This window comes from Gallinula chloropus (assembly GCF_964237585.1).
Source record: "Gallinula chloropus genome assembly, chromosome: 1".
In the NCBI taxonomy this organism is placed as follows: domain Eukaryota; kingdom Metazoa; phylum Chordata; class Aves; order Gruiformes; family Rallidae; genus Gallinula; species Gallinula chloropus.
Genome location: NC_140085.1, coordinates 180,619,120 through 180,639,854, shown reverse-complemented (window position 1 = coordinate 180,639,854; position 20,735 = coordinate 180,619,120). Strand labels below are relative to the sequence as shown.

The 20,735-nt window shown below is 38.6% G+C and overlaps 1 protein-coding gene across 1 annotated transcript in view; it reads right to left on the bottom strand.

Annotated features, from left to right (window-relative positions):
* AKAP11 (A-kinase anchoring protein 11) overlaps window positions 1–20,735 on the bottom strand; it is a 42,164-nt gene that overhangs the window by 9,080 nt on the left and 12,349 nt on the right. The window contains exons 3-9 of the mRNA XM_084275082.1: window positions 20,481–20,597; window positions 16,099–16,146; window positions 14,549–14,683; window positions 12,845–13,109; window positions 7,750–12,403; window positions 4,973–5,128; window positions 7–90 (exon numbers count right to left, since the gene is read on the bottom strand). Coding sequence (XP_084131208.1) covers window positions 7–90; window positions 4,973–5,128; window positions 7,750–12,403; window positions 12,845–13,109; window positions 14,549–14,683; window positions 16,099–16,146; window positions 20,481–20,597 — 5,459 coding nt within the window. The remainder of the gene's footprint in view (window positions 1–6; window positions 91–4,972; window positions 5,129–7,749; window positions 12,404–12,844; window positions 13,110–14,548; window positions 14,684–16,098; window positions 16,147–20,480; window positions 20,598–20,735) is intronic.

The window sequence follows — 20,735 nt, the reverse complement described above, 5'->3', positions numbered from 1 at the left end:
ACCAACCTGTCTGATGTTGGAAAGGATAAATTCTCCTCATACATATCCCCTTCTAAACCAAGACTGCTCCAGCTACTGCTGTTACCATTACTGCCAGGAGAAGAAAAGAACACAGCTGAACTAGAAAAGAACAATAGCTCAAACTAGAACCTTCATTTTCCTCAGAGCTGTTTTGTTGAGACATTTAATGTAAGAGCACTAAACTTCCCAAACAGGTTTGCTCAACAGAGTAGAAACATGACTGTCAGTGCTTTTCAGAGGAGCAACATGCACAATAATGCAAAACTGGTGAGTTTCAGTACACAGCTGAAAGTATTAATTTGTACTCATTAATTTTACAGATCAGTGCTAGTAGTAATTCTGTCCTCAGGTCCAAACACATTGCTTGCTGTTTATACAGGCTCAACAATTTCAGTATCATTACCCATGGGAATATGGGATACCACTAAAATATTTGCTTAAGGACTATCTAAGAGTTCATAAAATTATGCATTGTGAAGACATTTGTACAAATAAAATCCTTCCATCACATCCCAAAAATCCAGTAATGATCTTCAACAGCATGATAAGAGGGAATTCTTTGTACAAATATATTTTTTTAATTCTGAATACTGTTCTACAAGCTGATCTTTTAAAAATAACCGGGTTTATAGATAGGAGAAAATAATAAAAATAATATTAAAAAGATAACTTCACTCACAGTTCATAAAAATACTGCATTTAGTCCATGACTACATTCAAGCCAATGCAAAGAACTGAAAAAACTGAGCAAGTCCTTACACTTCAGGCATTATAATTAGCAGAGTTTGTTAAGCCTGTGCTTATATACAAGACTGAGCTACTCATGCGATTTCTGGGCTCCCTGGTATAAAAAGAACAATGATCTCCTTGATAGAGTCCAAAGAAGGGCTACGAAGATGATTAAGGGCCTGGAGCCTCTCCCCTATGAGGAAAGGCTGAGTAAGTTGCGTCTGTTCAGCCTTGAGAAGACTAAGGGGGGACCTAAATAATGTCTGTAAGTATCTTAAGCATGGAATGCAGGGGGAATCAGCCAGCCCCTTTTCAGTGGTATGTGGGGATAGGACAAGGGGCAATGGCTGCAAGTTGGAGCACAGGAAGTTCCACACCAACATGCGGAAAAACTTTTTCCCAGTGAGGGTGACTGAGCCCTGGGACAGGCTGCCGAGGGGGGGTGGTGGAGTCTCCTTCACTGGAGATATTCAAGACCCGTCTGGATGCCTATCTGAGTGATATGTCCTAGGGAGCTGCTTTGGCAGGGGGGTTGGACCCGATGATCTCTCTAGGTCCCTTTCAACCCCTACAATTCTGTGATTCTGGAATTAAATCTGTTTCCCAACTTCCTACCTCTTCTAGAGCATGTCCAGAAGCTTTCCAATAGAAGGATTTCAAGATAACCAACATTCTTTGAGAAAGCAAGATTGTCTGCTATAGATGGTATGACAAGGTATGATGAAACTCCAGAGAAAAACCGCTGCAAAGAAGATCTTTCTTCACCTAAGTTTTGTGTGACTTTTAAAGCTCTTTTCCACTCATTCAACTCAAAGGAAATAGTAAAATTTAAAGCTACAAATGGTGGAAAGAAACATTTCCAGAGAGAGACATTAATCTCTTTCAAGAGTCTGCCAGTAGCAGCATCACTTATCAGTGTCCTTTGCTTTCCACTATGTCTGCTTGGATACTAATGTTAAAACAGTAACAGCAAGTTTGCAAACCTGCAATACCAACACACCCCAAGGCAGAGGCAGGGGGGAAGTTGTAGCTGCTTCATTCAGTATGTTGTTGCTTATTTAGACTACATATGCATAGAACAATCAAACAGCTCCCTCATTATGCAATAAGAAAAAAGAAAATAAATGACCAGAAGTTTCCAAAGAAACCAACTGGATTTGCACAGAAAATTAAAACTCAGTTTTAAGAATATTTCTCAAACCACTGTGTGAGACTACCACAGTACACATGTAGTATTAAATACAGTGTGGATTACTTGCTGAGAAAAGATTTAACATAGTCTACTGACACCAGTATTTTGCACTCAAACAGCCTCCTTCACTGAATGTTAAATATGCATGACACATAATTAAAAGCTGCCCCAGTTCTCAGGCTAAAGGAAAAAGTATTGGCAACCTAACAGAATGACCTGCTGCATACTACTGTTCTGATCAGGTAAGAGGTTCATATATTTTACAGATATCAAACTTGGTCTGAAATAATCCTATATTTAATCATGTAATTACAATGCATAGCAATATATGAGACATACAAAAATAAAGATAATATTACATGAAAGATGCCAAATTAACAGCTTTGAAAATCAAGTCCTGCAACCAAAGAATAAGCAATAATCAAAGTCTCCTATAATGCTTCACACAGCTCTTCAACATGAGCTGGCAGAAGAACTACAAGAAAAGCTTTCAACTTTTATGCATACATCATATATGTGGGAACTACAACTCAGCTCATCTGCTTTGAGATTCTGTATTGTGTACATACAGTCAAAGGCAAGAGGCTCCTGCTCTGAATTATAACCTAAACCAGATGCTCTGATTCATCCCCTGGAAAATCCTATATTTATGCCTACACCTATACAGACAAAGCTTAAGCCTATTTCTAAATTCAAGTCACTAATGTTGGGCATGCAAAGCAGATAACAAGCACTACACTGCATAAGTAGCTTTAAAAGTTTGCTAAAAAACTATTTCTATTCAAATGGAACTGCAGGGATCATGCTTTGATAATTCCTTCCAAGCTGTCTTGCTCCCCTGTTTACAGATAGTTTAATCCTCTGTGAAGTACTGAAGGAAATTTTTTATACTTATCTGAGATGCAGAGGGCACCTATAGTTTCAACACCAACTTGTCTTTTTTTCCTGAAGTAAAGCAAAGCAAATTAAACTGGACCACTGTAGCTTGTATTGTGTTACTTTCTGGGGATTGTAATTCTGTGTTCCAAAGAAATTTCACCTACCATTAATGGAATCTCTAGGTTTATTATTATGAAGATAACTTCCAAAATATCAGCTAAAGGAGTTTCAAGTACCGATACCCACTGAATACTTAAAATGGACTAGAAAATACCAGGTATAATTACTTGCTTTATGTTAAATATTTCACTTAATTGTACCAGCACCACAAACAAATTGGTCTAATGATACCTAGAACCTCTAAGATGGTATAAGCAAGACTGCCAACAGCTTCTCAGACACAAGGAAGCACACTGCATTATGAAATAGCTGCCAGGGGAGCAATGCTGCCTCATAGTACATTTAAATGCTTCCATATAATCATGGTTTACATACATTCAGCACAGTATTTTTTAAGCAGATGGCCCTGTACCATAAGGAAAATAGAGAAAACTTTCCCCCCACCCCAACTTTCAATTGTTGCAACAGTATAATGAATGCCCCCCTCTATGACTGAATGGCGTTTTCCTGTTTAATACAACAGTTTCTGTTAAAAAAAGGGAGATAAAAGCAATACATCCTCATCACTGCCATGCTTTTTTGTTTTTTAATTTTCTTAGAAGATGCTAAGGCTGTTCCACAAATGGTGTTATTACTAAATTATGTTATTTTGTTTTGTTATAGGAGGTCTCCCACCCCATATCTTTTTACTCAGGGCAATAAACCCCACCTGCCAAACTCAGCAACACAAACCAACCCATGTGCTGTTACCAATCCACAGTTAGTTTTGTAAAAGTAGCTGATCAGTTTCTGCATGCCAGTTTCTTCTGCCAATACCTTGGTATCCAAATTGCCTCTGAATGAAATGATAATTTAGGTCATTGCTCCTCTAATGAGCCGCAGATTTTCTTAAGAGTTATAGAAATTAGTTTAAATCCCCCAAACAAAGGTAAATCAAAACAAATAACTACTGGACACTACAGGTCCTGGAATTTTTAATACCTTTTTTTTTTGTCCAGCATCAAGTAACCTGTATTTTATTCACTATTTATAACTATGAATACATGGAGTATTCTTGATACTCTAAACAATAAGTCTAAACATGTAAGTCTAACAATATTTACTCATTCAACAAACAACGATGCTTCATTAAAATAACATTAAGGCAATGTATAAGTGATAAATTATAGTAGTGGTTTGATTAAAACATTAAAAACATCATAGGTATCTCAGTGAGCGGTTTCCCTTTGCTACCAAATAGGTTCTTGGTATATTATGTATATTTTCTTTAAACTCAGAGATGCAAAAAAACCCCACCTCTCCCCCATTTCTGCTATTCTTCATCAGAAACACTGAAGTTATCTACAGTAACAGAAATGGTCTATCAATCAAATAACTGTACTTACTCATTTCTCTACGTTGATCATATAGAAGCTTGGGCTCAGGGCACATACCTGGCAGATTTTTAAAATTCCCATTCTAATCTTTGTTAATTATCAATCAACTAGGGAAAGAGTAGTGATTAGTTCTGTGGAAAAAGCTACAACCCTGAACAGGTAAGTTCCAATATTACACACCTGTTAAACTCACAGTGGTACAGAAATATTCCACCAGTAGCAGTTAGAACAGCTTATAAATTTAACTCCCCAAACAGATAAAAATAGCTGTTAAAGCTCCTCATGCAAATTAAGCTCACATTACTACTTTTGAAGAATAATTTATATACAACACACTCTCAGTGATGAAGTTATAAACAGGACTTTCAAGATGCATTTTATACACGGCTGTTGTTTTCAGTACACCTGCAGCTTTTGCTAATACTTAAGTCATATATGTGCAGTTTCACACGATGCAATTCCCTGACACCAATGACAATGCACACTCCACAGATTTTACGGAGTGTACAGTATGAACACTTGTGGGCAACAAGGTTTACATAAAATGTCCTTGTGTTGAAGACAACATAATCCCCTCACCCCCAGGATAGAATCACCTGATGTCAATTATTTGACAAGAAACATATTTTAATTAAACTAACATGCTTATAGTTACCTGTCACTGAGGTGAAGAAAACTGCTGCTCTCATCAGGATGTTCATCTTCAAAACTTAGATTGGACCAACTCCCCGTGCTATCATCACCAATACTAAGACTCATCTGCTGGCTAACAATAGATTCAACAGAGTGAAATCCTTCTCTTCCAACAGAGCTAAACAAAAATGTAAGACAAAGACATCACTGCATTTCATGCCGACCTGGGTTAGTTCACTTGCAGCAATTTCTCATCATTCCAAAGACATTAAATTCCAATGGAGAAAATACAACAAAAAACCCAACCACTCTAAAAAAAATCACAGAAAAGAATCCATTAATTTGTACCCTATTCTCAACACAACAATTGAAGCAACCAAACGAATCTGAAATTTCAACAGGCTTGAGGGTGACAGAGCACTGGAATAGGCTGCCCAGGGAGGTGGTGGAGTCTCCTTCACTGGAGATATTCAAGACCCACCTGGACGCCTATCTGAGTGACATGTCCTAGGGAGCTGCTTTGGCAGGGGGGTTGGACCCGATGATGTCTCGAGGTCCCTTCCAACCCCTATAATTCCATGATTCAGTCAGGGATCACTATTTGGAATTCTTTCACTAGAAGATAAAGGGAGCAGCACAAATAATTCTCTCTTTTTAAGATTATTTGCTATTAAGCATAGAAGGCATTGTAGCCTTACAGACTGTATATCAAGGTGCATTTTTAAGCAGAAGACTTGCCATTTTTGAACTTGTTCATCACAGAACAGTTTGACTAGTGACCCCTGCCTGCTTTCAGTACTACCAGCTATGGGGTCTGCTATTGTAGGCAAAGTGCTTAAGTACACACTGGTGTTTAAAATTAAATAAATGCTTTTCTTTAAAAAAAAGAAAGAAAAAAAGTACGTAAAGATTTGTCTTCCTGCTTCAAGAAAGTGTTGTGATGCATGGCTTGTACAGAATTTTTTCCTCAGGAGATAAATTTAAATTTTTTTATCCAAAAACAATCAAGCAGGTAACATTCAGTAATCTTCAAAACACTTCAAAAAATCCCATTTGGTAACTCTGAAGAAGTGTGAAGTCCTTGTAAAGAAAAGTTGCAATAAAAGAACATGCATTTAATGAGCTAAGTTTCAGGGGCAAACTATATTTTTTTATATACAGATGAAGTGGCAAAAAGTTTAAGAGAAATGACTATCCCACTACCACCATAGGAAGCAGCCACTTTAACATCCACTATTTAAAAAGCCAATCATAATGGCATCACTGACAACACACTGCTCCAGTGAGCACCATTTTGTGCAGACAAATATGTAGCCTGGGATAAACAGTTGAACTGTTTGAACTTGCACCCATTTGGGTGATACAAAAGTGATTTCCCCGCATTTTTATTTACTATTATATCAGCACTACCAACAGCTTTTTTCACCATGCAAGGCAGCTTCTCAAGAAACATATGCGCCACATACCATACATTAGATGACAAGAAAGATGTATAAATTCTGTGTGTTAAAACCATAATATCACCTCTTCATCACAGTAAAAAACAGTATTCTCTTTGAACCCTGCATTTAATTGGTGTCATATTCTAAATAGAAAATTTTAATAACATTTTTTAATAAGTGATTCAGAAAAAGTGTCACCTTTGATACGGAGTTATAGGGAAACGTGACCACATTAATTTTTTTTGGTCACATGCTGGGTGAGGACTCAACCCTGTTGCACAGAGCACACATCTTACTGCTAGAATTTTTTGTTGAATGCTTTCATTGAAAGGCCATAATAAAACAGATCTTATAGTTTTATGCAGAAGTTACCACCTCACACGATACAAAAAACTACCACTGTATGGAGCAGAAGCTAGCAGATATGGGTTTTCATGTCAAACCTCAAAAAATTTAATTCACCTCCCCAACTGTGGCCTTTAGCCACTGAACATATAAAAATCCATTTTATTATTCATCATGATGCCCCTCTAAAAATCAGGAAAAGAAACGTTTAACGACTGTGAGGAATTCCCACACCAAAACAAGTAGAGAAATAAATACTACTATAAATTGGAAAAAAATCCCAACATGGTGAACAGTGTTTTAGGAAACATTTGCTGTTTGCCTCGAGGTTACAGTGGCACGTATTCCCTATTTATAAGCCTATTAAAGGAGCCTCCATTACATCACAAGATTTTGAAAGACAGTTCCTTGTCTACTATGTTACTATTCTATAAGCTAAAGGGTGGTTTAGTAAGGTCTTTTTTTCTTAAAGGGTTCTTTTTACCAGTAATAAGACCACTGTCACGACAGTCATAATCAAAATAAATCCTTCATACTATAAAGCAGTGGCTAGCTTGTCTAGTGCCAGCTGCTGGTCCTACTGACCAAAGCAAAATTAAATTACTTTTAGGTTTTTAGCACAGAATGCAGAAATGCAGGTAGGTAACAAACCTGGATCCCATCATGGGTCACAGATCAACCAAACCCATAAGGTCTACTATACTGTAGGCTGTAACAGCAACATTTTAAGTTCCACGTATCAGACATCTAGTAGAACACATGCATGGTGATATACCTAGAAACCTTGGCTTCAAACTCTCAGAGATGTAAACAAAACAACCAAAACAAAACAAAAAAGTACTCCTTTTTCTAGTTCCAAATCATTTAAATATCATCAGAAGAATAAAAAGAAAGCATTCAGAACAAAAAGCATGTATTTCTTTAAAAAACAATCCCGGACACATACTCATATAAACAATCCTTCCTTTTTCTGGTACAAAATTCAACAAAAAAAAGAGAAAATTAATATTACCTTATGTTAACTGCCTGACCAATATTAGTCATAGCTGATGTCATTATTTCAGTAGTAAGGCTTTCAGCAAAACTGACTCCATCTTGTCCAATACCACTGTCAGCTGTCAGACTTGTATAACTCTGCTCTCCTTCTGCTTTCTCTACGGTCGCAGCAGCCCCCTTGTCAGAAAGCACTGTCTTCTGTTCTACATCAACATGAATTTTAGGAATATCAAGCTGAAACATTCTTGATTTTTGACAGGCACCACCTGATGCAGGATGAAGAAAATGCCTCCCTGGAATGGAAGCTTCTTGCACAGCTAGATGATGAGATGCACTTTCTGTACAGTATCGATGTTCCTTCATACTGCAGCATCTACAGACAGTTCCAGAAAAAGGAGACAGCTTCTCAGTATATGAGAGCCTATCCCCATTTTTTCTGTTTTCAGCCACATGGAGAACAGCCGACTCTAAACTCATTTCTAGAGTATCATCTGCTACTTTCCTAGCATATTTTTCTATAGCTTGCAGTATGCCTTCACTGTAGCCATTTTCATTTAAACTGCCTGTACTATGATACAGTTTATGATCTGGGGAGAAAGGAAGAGATGCGCTAGAAAATCTTGTTTTAATAACATCCCCTGCAACTTCATCAAATTCAGTCTTTTTATATAGACAGGAGTCTGTTAGAGACTTTGGCAAACAGGGTCCCGACATTTTCAATTTCTTCCTGACATCACAGGTGATACTGCGAGCGAGGGATTCTGAAAAATGTAACAACTCTGTGCACTCTGCTCTCTGCGTGCCGATGCTCCTTTCACAGGTCTGGTCTTCACAGCAATGAATGCCACTCCTCATTTGCTGTAGTGTATCTTTATTCACTGCTTTAACCAGCTCCATCTTACCATTCACCTGCGTGTTCTGCCCAGGGAACGTCTTCCTGCTGTATCGCCACTTGTTTTTCCTAGCAGCTTGCTGCAGGCCGGATTTGATAGACCTGTAAGCGAGCCGGCTCGCATACTGATCCATTAACAGCTCCGCGTTCCCGCCTTCCCTCTTCAACACTCGCATAATATGATCTGCATATTCGTCAGTCACACTTTCACAGCTGGGGTATTTGGAAGTCAAACCTGTCACACCTGAACCTGAAGGTACAGAAAGCACAGAGGGGTCCCGCTCCCCTGGCCACTGGTCCCGCGCTGGGCCGCACCGCTCTTTTGCACTGTAATCTTTATCACCTTTTCTCAGGTACAGGCAATCCACCTGACAGTTAACCCGCTTCAACCTCAGCAGCTTACACTGCCTCGATTTCACTATTTTCTTAGCCTCACTGATGACTTTTCCTGCCATATCACCTGCATAATTCCATAAAGAACTGCACGTCTCCTCTGGGATATTTATAAAAGCAGTATATCCACACCTTTTGTTTTCCATACCTAACTCCATCTGGCTCTCGGCTTCTCCTTTGTCTGTTTTTCCATCTATATGAGAAGCAGCCATTTCAGTGGCTATTGAAATTATATGGCTAGCTAAGCAATCTGCATACTGAACTGTTTTTTCTGAACACTCATCTTTCTCAACAGGCATTTCAGAATGATCTTCATCTTCACTGCTGTCCACTTCTTCAGAAAGCGACCGCATGAGTTTCAGCATAAATTCCTCATTTTCCAAAGAGTCGTGTTCAGTTTCAGACAAGCCAGCAACAGACGGATTGTAGGGTGTAGAAGGTGGCGTTGCAGGTGCAAATTCCTTTGCTAATTCTCCCTTGAGTTTTTTAGATAGTTTTCTTAGGTTTCTTTCAGAACTACCTTGAAATGGTACTAAGGGTGTTGGTGGGGGTGTGTCAGGCATTATGCAGGTATTTCCATCTTTGAGACTTGATTTACCTTCTATCTGTAAAGCATCTTGACTGCCAAACATCACTGAAGAAAAGCCATTTGCATGCAGAAAACAATCACTCTGCCTGTAAGTCAATGGGCCTGATGATGTTTTCTGAGCATCATGGTTTTTTGAGGGCTTATTGTAGCAGCTTCTTGTGTCAGTCAAGTCCTCTAGAACATGCCTAGCAAAAGTCACAGTGGAACAAGGCGGTGGTGATTTTGAAGAAAACCTGTGTCCTTTTTGTTCCTGCCAGCAGTCTTTAGATTCTGAAAAACACTGAACAGAATGAGTTGGAGCAAGAAGAAATTTACCTGAATTATTCAAAGGCAATTGTTGTTGCTCCACAATTACAGAAATATTACTTTGCTTCTCAGTCTCTTGCTTCTTTATCACACGTTGTTCTTTTCTGCTGGTATCTGTGTAAGTCTGTGAGCTCAGACTACATGGTAAATTCTCACTAGTGTTGCATAACGCAGTTCTACTTTCATCCACAGATTGTTTTATGACATACTTGGCCAAGTGATCTGCAAACATATTCTTGGGGAAATCTTCACCAATACATTGCACATGAGGTTTTTGATCTGGTTTTTTCCTTGTTAAAAAGTCTGTATACTCTTCTACTGCTTTTGTTACTCTAGATGAGGTTATGGCTTCATAAGCTTCATTTACTATTATATCTACCATAGTTCCAGAGAAAGTATTAATGCCTTTCAACCCGCTTGGTAATTCTGAATTACTGTTCATTCCAGATCTGCTATTTGGTTGTTTGGTGTCATTTTGGTTCTGTAAGAGTGATGATGGAGTATTTTCTGTACTTTGACTGTGCTCTGAAGTTAGGTATATACTTCTGAAAGAGGCGACTTCCTCCTCTCTCTTTCTGCTTGTGAAAAACGGATGAGTGGGGTCCTTGTAGATTTTGGTATTGTCATCAGAATTCAGAGCACCAGATACTTTTGCTTTATAAGCATCGGAGGAAACCTGGTGTTGACAAAGAGCTCTTCCAGCTAAGGGCACAGGTATTGAACTTACAACACCAGAGGTGCAAAACAGAGCTTGCTGTACTGTATATTCCTTCTTGGAGTCTTGGATTGGCTTCAGAGCAACCCTATCATTAAAATTAGGAAAAACTGTAGAAGTCTGTGTTGACTCTAACATGCTTTCTGCGCTCACATATTTAATGTTGTCCATGGAAATACTAATGGCTGCTTGTGTTGTGAAGGTCACATCAACCTGAGATAGCTCAATAAAAGCCTCCTGAATGACAGATTCAGACAAATCTCTGGCATAGGATCTTACCACGTTGTCTTCATAATCAAAGGATGAAGGCTGTGCAGCTGTAGGTGTCGATGGATATGAGAACTGGCACACTTCCATGATTCCTTCAAACACAAGCTCTTCAGCAAGGTCGGCCGCAAAACGTGCAACGGTGTTGGTAAATATTTGTTTCTTGACATGCCGCAGTTCTTTCAGAGCACCAGTTATAGCTTCACTCACCAAAAAGTTTGCTATCCCATTAATGGCACGCTCCTTAAGGGAGATTGCTCTACGTCTTCCAATCTCATAAAAAGCCATCTGAAAGACCGAAGAAGTTAGCCTAGCAGCCAAATGACAAAGTGCGTTGGTGCATGAAGAAACACCTTTCTGGAGGTCTTTAAATGCACTGCCAAAACTTTTTTCAACTAATTCAGTTGCAAATTTTTGAATGCTATCTCTAATCATTAATGACTTATGTTTAGATTTTACTTGTTTATCTGGCTCCTTACCAATTTTCATTTTGAGATCTGCAGCTCGACCTTTTTTCTCTTCCAAAGCAATTCCTTTGTGTTTGAAATCACTTCCCGCACACACTTGTTCTGATGAGGGCTCAGAATGAAAAACAGAGCCCAGTATTTCAAATGAAACACTGTCAGCGTACGCTGAGTAACTATTAAAAACTGCGTCAGGGTGATTCTGACCTGTCCCATCACCACCAAGATTAACTCGACACAAGCATTCAGAAGAACCGCAGCTCCCTAGTGGACTGAACGCTGATGATCGAATAGGGCTGAACAAGCCTCCGTTCTCTTCCCCCGGTGTTTTGACCGGGCGAGGGGAATCCGGGACATCAAAGACGCTGCTGTATGGTGACTCTGGCTTACGAGGAGTTGGTTTCTTTACGTTGGCTGGGAGAGTGGGACGATCAAACTTGAATTTCTGAGGATTCATTGTAACACCTGCAGAAGACAACTGTTCATGTGCAGTCCTCCTTTTCTGGGATAGATTCCCTAGGATGGGATCCCTAATGACTTTACAAGAGTTTTCCAAGGCTTGTTCCAGCTCATCAAACTGATCAAAACTATCAAAAAATTCACTTACTTCTGAGTCCGAATCCTCTATACCATCTTTCACTACTGGAATTTTTGGCAGCTGAAGCTTTGCCTTCAAGCTTTTTTGATACCCTTCTTCATCTAAGAAAATGATGGGACTTGGGCTGGAGCAATCTGACTCAGAGGATTCAGCTGGAGAAGAGGAAAACAGTGTTTTACATAAAAAATTAACACCTTGATCAGAAGGATTATATGGCTTATAGAAACTCCTTTGTATCCAAGGATCAGAAATGGAGGTTGTAACTGAATTTTTTACAGAGGACAGTTCTTTAAGTCCCAAAATATCAATCAAAGTAGAAGATCTGGCAGATGACTTTCGACGTGCTGAACCCACAAGGACCTTTGAGTCAACAGCTTCTAAAGATTGAGCAGGAATGGTCTGTGAAGCAGCATCTCGATGCTTTCGAGAAGTAAAGTTGCATGCACCTGAAGAAAAAAAAAAAGATTGCTTTAAAACCAAGATATTTCACAGAACTACAGAAAACTGGGGACAGATTTGGACAGCAATTGCTGGGTTTGTTATTGTTGCAAAATCCTAGCTGATCTTTCATGATCAAAGAAATCCTTCATTTTTTCAAATCCTATTACACTAATCTAATCACGTATTTTTTAGCACATAAAGTAGAACAAGATTCCATCTATTCTACACCTGACACTGAGATTAGAATCTCTGGTTTATGAACAGATAAACCAATGTGAAATAACAGAAGAAAAAAATTCAATTGTCTAATACCACTTTACAAAACTTGATTAATGTAAAAACAAAAAACCCAACCCCTACTTATTTACATCTACTTTCTCATGAAAACCCAACAGCCTAAATTTCAAATAATAATTGCTACAAGGCAACAGCATGCAAGAACTTACTAGCACTTTGTATCTTTGAAGGCTCATCTTCATCTAAATGTTCAAAAGCCGTGACAAAATCATCCTCAATTGAAGAAACTGACTGATTAGTGTCATCATCTTCTCCATGGGATGCGTTTGTCTGATGTTTTTGTGACGAGTTTATTTCCACTGCATATCTTATGCCTGTGGTATACTTGCTCAGCAAGGTAAATACATAATCAGCTTTGATCCTTGGGAATGAAGGAGACAGTCTCATCACACAAAACACTTCAGGAAGCTGATTCTTGGAAAAAAAAAAAGGAAAGCAACAAGCAAACAAACATAACAACCTTGGAATGATTTCAGCTATCAGAAGTAACAAAGGATTCCTTCAATACATTTTTATGAACAGTAAACAATTTACAAATATTTTAAAGATAAGAAAACTAATGGAACAGTTTGTGTTGAGTGACAGTTAAAAATCACTCTTTTTTTAAATTCTGTATTCTGAATAGATCACCGCAATAAAAAAATTAAGGCTGTAGTACAAAACCTTTTTAATATGTACTCAGTGTTTTAGAAAACTCCTGTAAAAATCTGTAGAGAAAGACAGCATTTTCAATATGTTCATGGTAAATAGGGCTTCATAAATTATTTTCTTCTTCAAGGTATTTTTAACCTTACACTTAACATAATTAGATTTAACATGCATGATTAGTCAGTATGGCTTTAATCAGTTTGCTTTAGCAACATTTATAACACGAAATAACATAATTAGCAACATACTAATATTGGAAATAAAAATAATGGAAATTATTACCAACTTCTTGAACTGTAAATATTTTTTAGTAAGAACCCATTGAGTTTTCTAAACACCCGATATTCAGATAATTTTTGGCACCTCCATCTCAAGAAGAATCACAGAATCACAAGGTTGGAAGGGACCTTTGAAGATCATCAAGTCCAACCATTCCCATCCTATGCTAAACCATATCCCTAACCATCAACCCTTTTCATCCAGGGATGCTGACTCAACCCCCTCCCTGGGCAGCCTGTTCCAGGCCCTGACAACTCTTTCAGTAAAAAATTTTTTTCTAATATCCAATCTAAACCTGCCCTGGCACAGCTTCATGCCATTTCCCCTTGTCCTATCTCCTGTCACCTAGCTGAAGAGACCACTGCCCACCTCTCTACAACCTCCCTTCAGGTAACCTACAGGTGGTGATAAGGTCTCCCCTCGGCCTCCTCTTCTCCAGGCTAAACAGCCCCAGCTCCCTCAGCCATTCCTCATATGATTTGCCCTCCAGCCCCTTCACCAGCCTGGTTGCCGTTCTCTGGACTTGCTCAAGGACCTCAATGTCCATTTATGGTGGGAAGCCCAGAACTGCACACAGCACTCAAGTTGTGGGCTCAAAAAAGAAAAAGAAAAGTCTGCGGAGGATGAAAGCTGTATCTGAGCAGGGCAGAGTAACTTGACAAGTTCTGTAGTCAAGCAGACGTATGGGATCAGCACCATAATTAAATATTTGTTACATACTTTCTGTTAATACAGCACTTGAAAGCACCGAGTTTATTTTGAGATTTTCTAGCATTCATTTTAAATCACAGAATTATAACAACACTGATACTACTGTGGCTAAGATGGCCCAATAATACAAGCAAGAAGACAAGGTATGCTATGACTAAACTCTTTATGAGGCCAAATATAATGCTTCTGTAATTAAGACAACAGAAAATGTTTACCTGATGTTTCATGACATAAGGTTTTGCCAAGGTTTTCTTTACATCTTTTAGAAATACAACCTCGTTTTCTTTTAGTTTGCACAACTGGAGTGATTTTAGAACATCTGGGAGCTCTACGGAAACAGCTGCCAGCTCCTGATTCAAATATACAAACACATAGAGAATATAAAGTAAAAAAATAGAACATAAATGATAATGGGTTTAATCTCATATTCCCCCTCAATAGTAACAGCTGCTAGATTTGCTAAAGCTGTTTCTATTTCTTCCTCCATCCCCCACTTATTCTACTGAACTGTGGCGTAAAGCTTGTGTAAGCATCTCTAGCTCACTGTTCTACCCAAAGAAGCAATTCCACTGTTTCTCAGGGGCCAGAAGGGGCTTAAGAGTCACAAAGGAGAATCATTTAAGTACTGAAAAGAAGTTGAACACCCTACAAGGTATGCGACTACAAAGACTGAACTCATCTAATAACGGTGCTCAATGGATCTCCACACACTCTAATTGTGCTTCATTGGAATGGGGCTTTAGCCCACTATTACAAAAACAAGGCACTTTGGAAAGTATGATCTTGGATAACTTTCAATTTACCTTATATGAGAAGGCCTATGAAAGATTTGTGATTTTAACAAAAAAGTCTAAACACTGGCGATCCATATGGTCTACAAAGCAAGTCTCCATAAGCATACTCAGCCCAGTTTTCTCTAAATTTTATCTAACTCTAGGTAATCAAACAGTTCTTATCCAAACTTGAGAAGTGTCTAGCACTATTATCATTTGATTAGTTAGCAACACTAATGCAAGTTTGAACACAAATGGATTGAGAATTTCTGGGTTTAATTTTTAAACATCAGAAAAGTATTAAAGCAGTATCTGTCTGCCAAGATATAGACAGAAGCGTGGACCTGCTCTGTAAACACGCATGTTTTGGGTTATACTAATGTGTAAATTGCACGGGAAGATAAAATCCTTATCATCTTAAAATGGCAGGGCACACCCCCACAAGTTTGCTACACTTCCCCTTTTAAGATAACATTTCTTCATCTGGCTCTCCAGAACATCATCTTAAGGCATACCCGTAACAACAACTCCTGCTTCCCCCACCAGCATTCACAGCTAGTGGTCCACTCAGTAGCGTTTTAGCTTTGCAGATAACAACTGCACCGTGTTAATAAGCATGACTATACTAAGGAGAAGGTTACAAAACAAAATACTGACACAGAGAGGTTTGTAACCAAAAAACCCAAACCAAAACACCCCATCCATCCACCTCCAAAAAACCAACACACAAAATAAATATCTACCCTGTTCCCAATTTAAAGAAGTTCTTCCAGACCATTCCAATACAAGGACTGGCCCACATAGTATTTTAAATACATACAAAACACTATTGATCATATTAAAATAATTACTCTTCAACCTTTCAATGATATTCAAAACTTCAAGTTTTATTTCTCAAACACCAAAATTCCTATCTAAAAAAATTACATGTTACTTAGAAGAAATCAGCAGTGTTGAAGAACATTATTTTCCAATGTAGATGCATACTGTACCTGCAAATGAGCAGTACCCATCTCTTCAGCAAAACCTATAAATGTAATCTGTAAAATAAACATAGGATCATATTAAAGTACATAAAAATAACTTTCTCTTTGTCTCCAGATACTTGAGAGTTAAAAAAAAAATAATCAGCAAGCTTTACCAAAAAGCTTAAATACACTGCTATGAAAACTATACCTTAGGGTAGCATAGCTTGCACACAGAGTACTATTGCCATGCTATTTGACATGTGAAAGCTCACACCAAAGTAAAAAAGCATATACAACATTCAAAACCCACTCCACGAAATTTTTCAAGGAGCATTTTGGCTGGTACACATTGAACAATACACTTCAGTCTCACTGCATCTGTTAAAATAAATGTGATTTTGCAGAGATCAGTGCTCATGTGTCCTTCCTTCAAGCTGGACACATATCCAGTGTTCAATTCCAGTCTGAAATCTGTCCATGCTAATTACCTGTGATGTATTTGGATATCTTGAGGACAGTGCAATTCCGACACATTATACAGTTTAACATGTAAATTGATTAGTCTGAGGCCAAAATACAACAACAGATTACCTAAACCATATGGTTCCATGCAAAACCCAAGTAGATAAAACCCCTAAACAATTAAAATATTCAGCCACAAAAAAAGTCTTTTTTAGGCTCAGGGACCTGAGCCTGAATATGTCACAATGTCAGGAATATGTCAGAATGTCAGCTTTGCCGCAGGTTTTTGTGCTTGTGGACAGAGGAAGTATTTTATTATACACTCTCCCTCTCATCAGTCTATATGTGTCTAGTATCATTCAACACAAACAGACCAAAGAGTCAGAATTTTTTCTTACCTCCAATTTTCAGTCAGATCACTATCTATTTTACATCCATTACTCAAACTTGGCTTCAAATGACAGATTTCCTCTCATTTTCTCATTTAGTATTTCCCTGATGACAAAATCAACAATGCATCTTCATGCTCAAAAAAAAAATCCCAAAGTACTTATTTTCCAAACAAAGTTGTAAGAAAATAAATTTTGCCTCCATCTTGTAGATATAGAAGCAAATACAAAGATTAAATACTTCCACTGATGTTTGGATTTCAGCTTGATATGGCTTGGATTCAGTTATTTCAGAGCACTATGCAATAGACTAAATGTTATGTCTTGAAGTTGCAGCTCGTGTTAAATTTCTAGCAGCTCCTATCTATCTCTTACTGTAAATTGGTTTTGCACTGTTTTTAAACTTGAGAACCATCACTATGCTTATAATCACTTATTAACTGGTTCAGCAACATGCTCATACATACACAGAATCTAAAAAGGACAAATCTAGAAAACAAAATTAACTCATATTCTTTCATTGTGTGACCAAAATAAAACCTGTAACTTTAGTATTTTAGTATGATTTGATTTTAAAAGAAAATTGATGCCTTCTTCATTTCTCATGTTGTGAATCTACTGTGCCTCCAGGTAAAAATATCCCTGTTTACATCTACTTATGTTTATTTTAGCTATGACAAAATTATAAAACAATCAATGCTTTGCAGTAGCATTCCAAACAGCTCCAAATTACAGGTCTCCAGCACATATTCACTGTGTCAACTATGAAACAGCCCTGTTTAAGCAATATACCGACAACTTTTCTTCAACTCCTAAACCTTTTATTTATAAATTTGCAAGACACCTTTCAACTTCTTCATTGTTTTACCCAAACAGTATCTACTACAATATGAACTGAATTCCTCTGCAGAAGTGGCAAAATAGCAAACAATTTAAAGGTTTGTTGCTGTTGGGTTTCTTTTGGTAGGTTGTTTGTTTTTTTTTTTTAAATAGGTGTTTGTCTTCTTGCATGCCCTTTCCTCTTCAAGATAATGATTCCAATCCTTCCCTCCTGCTGCGGGACAACCCATCACGCGAGACAGCTCAGTACACAGGAGTCGGAGCATCAGTTGAAGGCCAACTAGTCCATAGGTACGCTGACAGGCCAGCAGACTGCTGTCAAAGAGACCACACCACTGCTGAGAATGCCTGTTTTTGCCTCAGCAAGAACTCTAATTTGGATTTCTTTACTGCATCCAAAGTCCAGTTTTCACAGAAAAATAATCACTTCTTAAGACCTCAAATGTGTCTGAAATTAGTATGTCAGTTCAAATATTGTTGGGGAGTAGGCCAGGGAGATAGAAAGGCCAACAGTCAGTAACCCAACCCTTTTCTTTAAACTAAGAATAGTGCAGGAGACACGGTACTTGAAGGTTATCATAACCCATGGGTATGGTGGAAATGAATTAAGATGGTACAAGAAACCTAAATGCTAGTTTTCGTAAGTAATTATCTTTGCAGTCCTAACAATCTTATTTTAGCATCACTCTGTATGTGTGTGTCTTTCTCTATATTTTTGTAAGAAAAAACCCACTGGTTCTGTGACAGGATATTAACCCTCCTACAGTCAACCAGAGGGCTCTTAATAGCTTGAGCTAATAAGGTAACTAAAGATAGTCAGCGATTCTGCTCCATAGGGACCATCACTACAGGTACATAAACCACTGCCAGCTATTTGCTACAAAGAAAAAAGAAAAGGTGGGAGGAAGGGCAGTGTTTGAGAGGTGTCATAGATTCTAGAGCACAGTCTGCCTGAGTAGACACAGACAAGCTTTTGCCCGCTCACCACAGAATCACAGAACAGCTGAAGTTGGAAGGGATCTCTAGAGGTCACCCAGTCCAAACCCCTGCCACAGCAGAATCACGTAGAGCAAGCTGCACAGGACGGTCTCCAGGCAAGGGTTTTTTTAATATCTCCTGAGATGGAGACTCCACAGCCTCTCCAGGCAGCCTGTTCCAGTGCTCTGCCATCCTCACAGTAAAGAAGTTTCTCTTCATGTTTAGGTAGGACTTCCTACATTGAAGTTTACGCCCATTGCTTCGTGCCCTGTCACTGGGCACCACTGAAAAAAGACTGACCCCATCCTCCTGACACCCACTCCTCAAGTATCTACAAGCATCTACTCTAGGCTAAAAAGTCCCAAGTATCTCAGCCTCTCTTCATAAGAGAGATGTTCTAGTTCCTTCGTCATCTTTGTAGCCCTTTTTTGTACCCTCTCCATTAGCTCCCTGTCATTCTTGAACCAGGGAGCCCGAAACCAGACACAATATTCCAGATGAGGCCTCACCAGTGCAGAGTAGAGGGGGAGGAGATCTGCTTTTCTTGATACAACCCATTAGATTTCTTGGCCACAATCCACTGCTGAACTCTTCTTCCTTATCTCTAGTCTGTCACAGCTTTTTACTTTTCACAAATTCAGCTTTTTGTTTGCTCCCCAAACATTTCACAGAGTCACAATCTCAATATCCACCCAGTCCCAAACACTCTGGTGGCAGGCAATCCTAATCCATCCCTGCTGGTCACGTAGTCTGCCTCTTCCATTCCTCATGCAAATCCTTATCCAATTATCAGTCTTCCCTAACCACCTCCTGAGTCTTTTTTGCTCCGTTTCCCCTTATTTCAGCTCTTATGCCTGGCCAGTTCAGGTCACCCTCTTCTTCTCTAAGCTCCTCAGGCCTGTCAACTACTACTTGGTAGTCTTTTAAAACACTTAATATGGATACGTGGTACACCATGCTGCTTACTTTTTTCTTTTCCTTTGAAGAATCACAGAATCACAAGGTTGGAAAAAACCTTTAAGATCATCAAGTCCAACTGTCCCCGTCCTATGCTAAACCAAATCCCTTAGAACCTGATCTACCCTTTTTTTAAACACATTCAGAGATGGTGACTCAACCCCCTCCCTGGGCAGCCTGTTCCAGGCCCTGACGACTTTTTCAGTAAAAAATTTTTTGAGAAGCTGCTGTTTGTCTTGTAACTCAGACAGCTCAAGTCATTCCTCCTCACAACCTGAAATTTACCTAGGCAGCCCTGGATTCTGTCCAGATCCACTACTCTCCAGCCTTTCCTAGCTTCTAGCCTCCTATCTGTATTAATGTACAAAAAGTCAGATCTGCAATGTTGAGCCTTCAGCTTTTAGCACTGAGCACAGGGCAAACAAGAGAAATTCCTCTATCTTCAGACCTGGTTCAAAATGTTCTGTTACTTTGTTAGAATACCATCCATACAACCTGGATCACACAAGTACTCACAAACCTAGTACAGCCAGTTAGATAATGCTGTCAGAATTGTGTATCTATCTTAGTTTCACAAATGCTACAAAACAATGGCACCTTGAAATGACACAGCTCTTTTCCACAATACAGTAACTGAATTAACAAATGACAATAAGGGGATACAGATTTTACAGCCCACAACTCAGTTACTATCCTGCAACTTCCCATACTGCTTCAAGCTGAACAATTTCTAGTACAGGCACAATATATATACATATGAATGGTCAGGTTATGCCAAACCTCCATAAAATTATCTTGTTCTTCCCGATTTAGGTATTCCTCTGCTGATACACTGCATAACTCTTTTCTGCTGTGTAGCAGTGACTTCATGGACTGCAGTACACCTTCTCCAAAACTCTGAAAAACAATGGAAAAAAATGTAAGGGGAAAAAAAAAAAAAGGTATTTTCAATTTTGGATATAGGGTCCATCCATCTACCCCTTGCCCCCACAGGCTTCCCTACTCTAAGTACCATTTCAAATTACTTTGTATGTA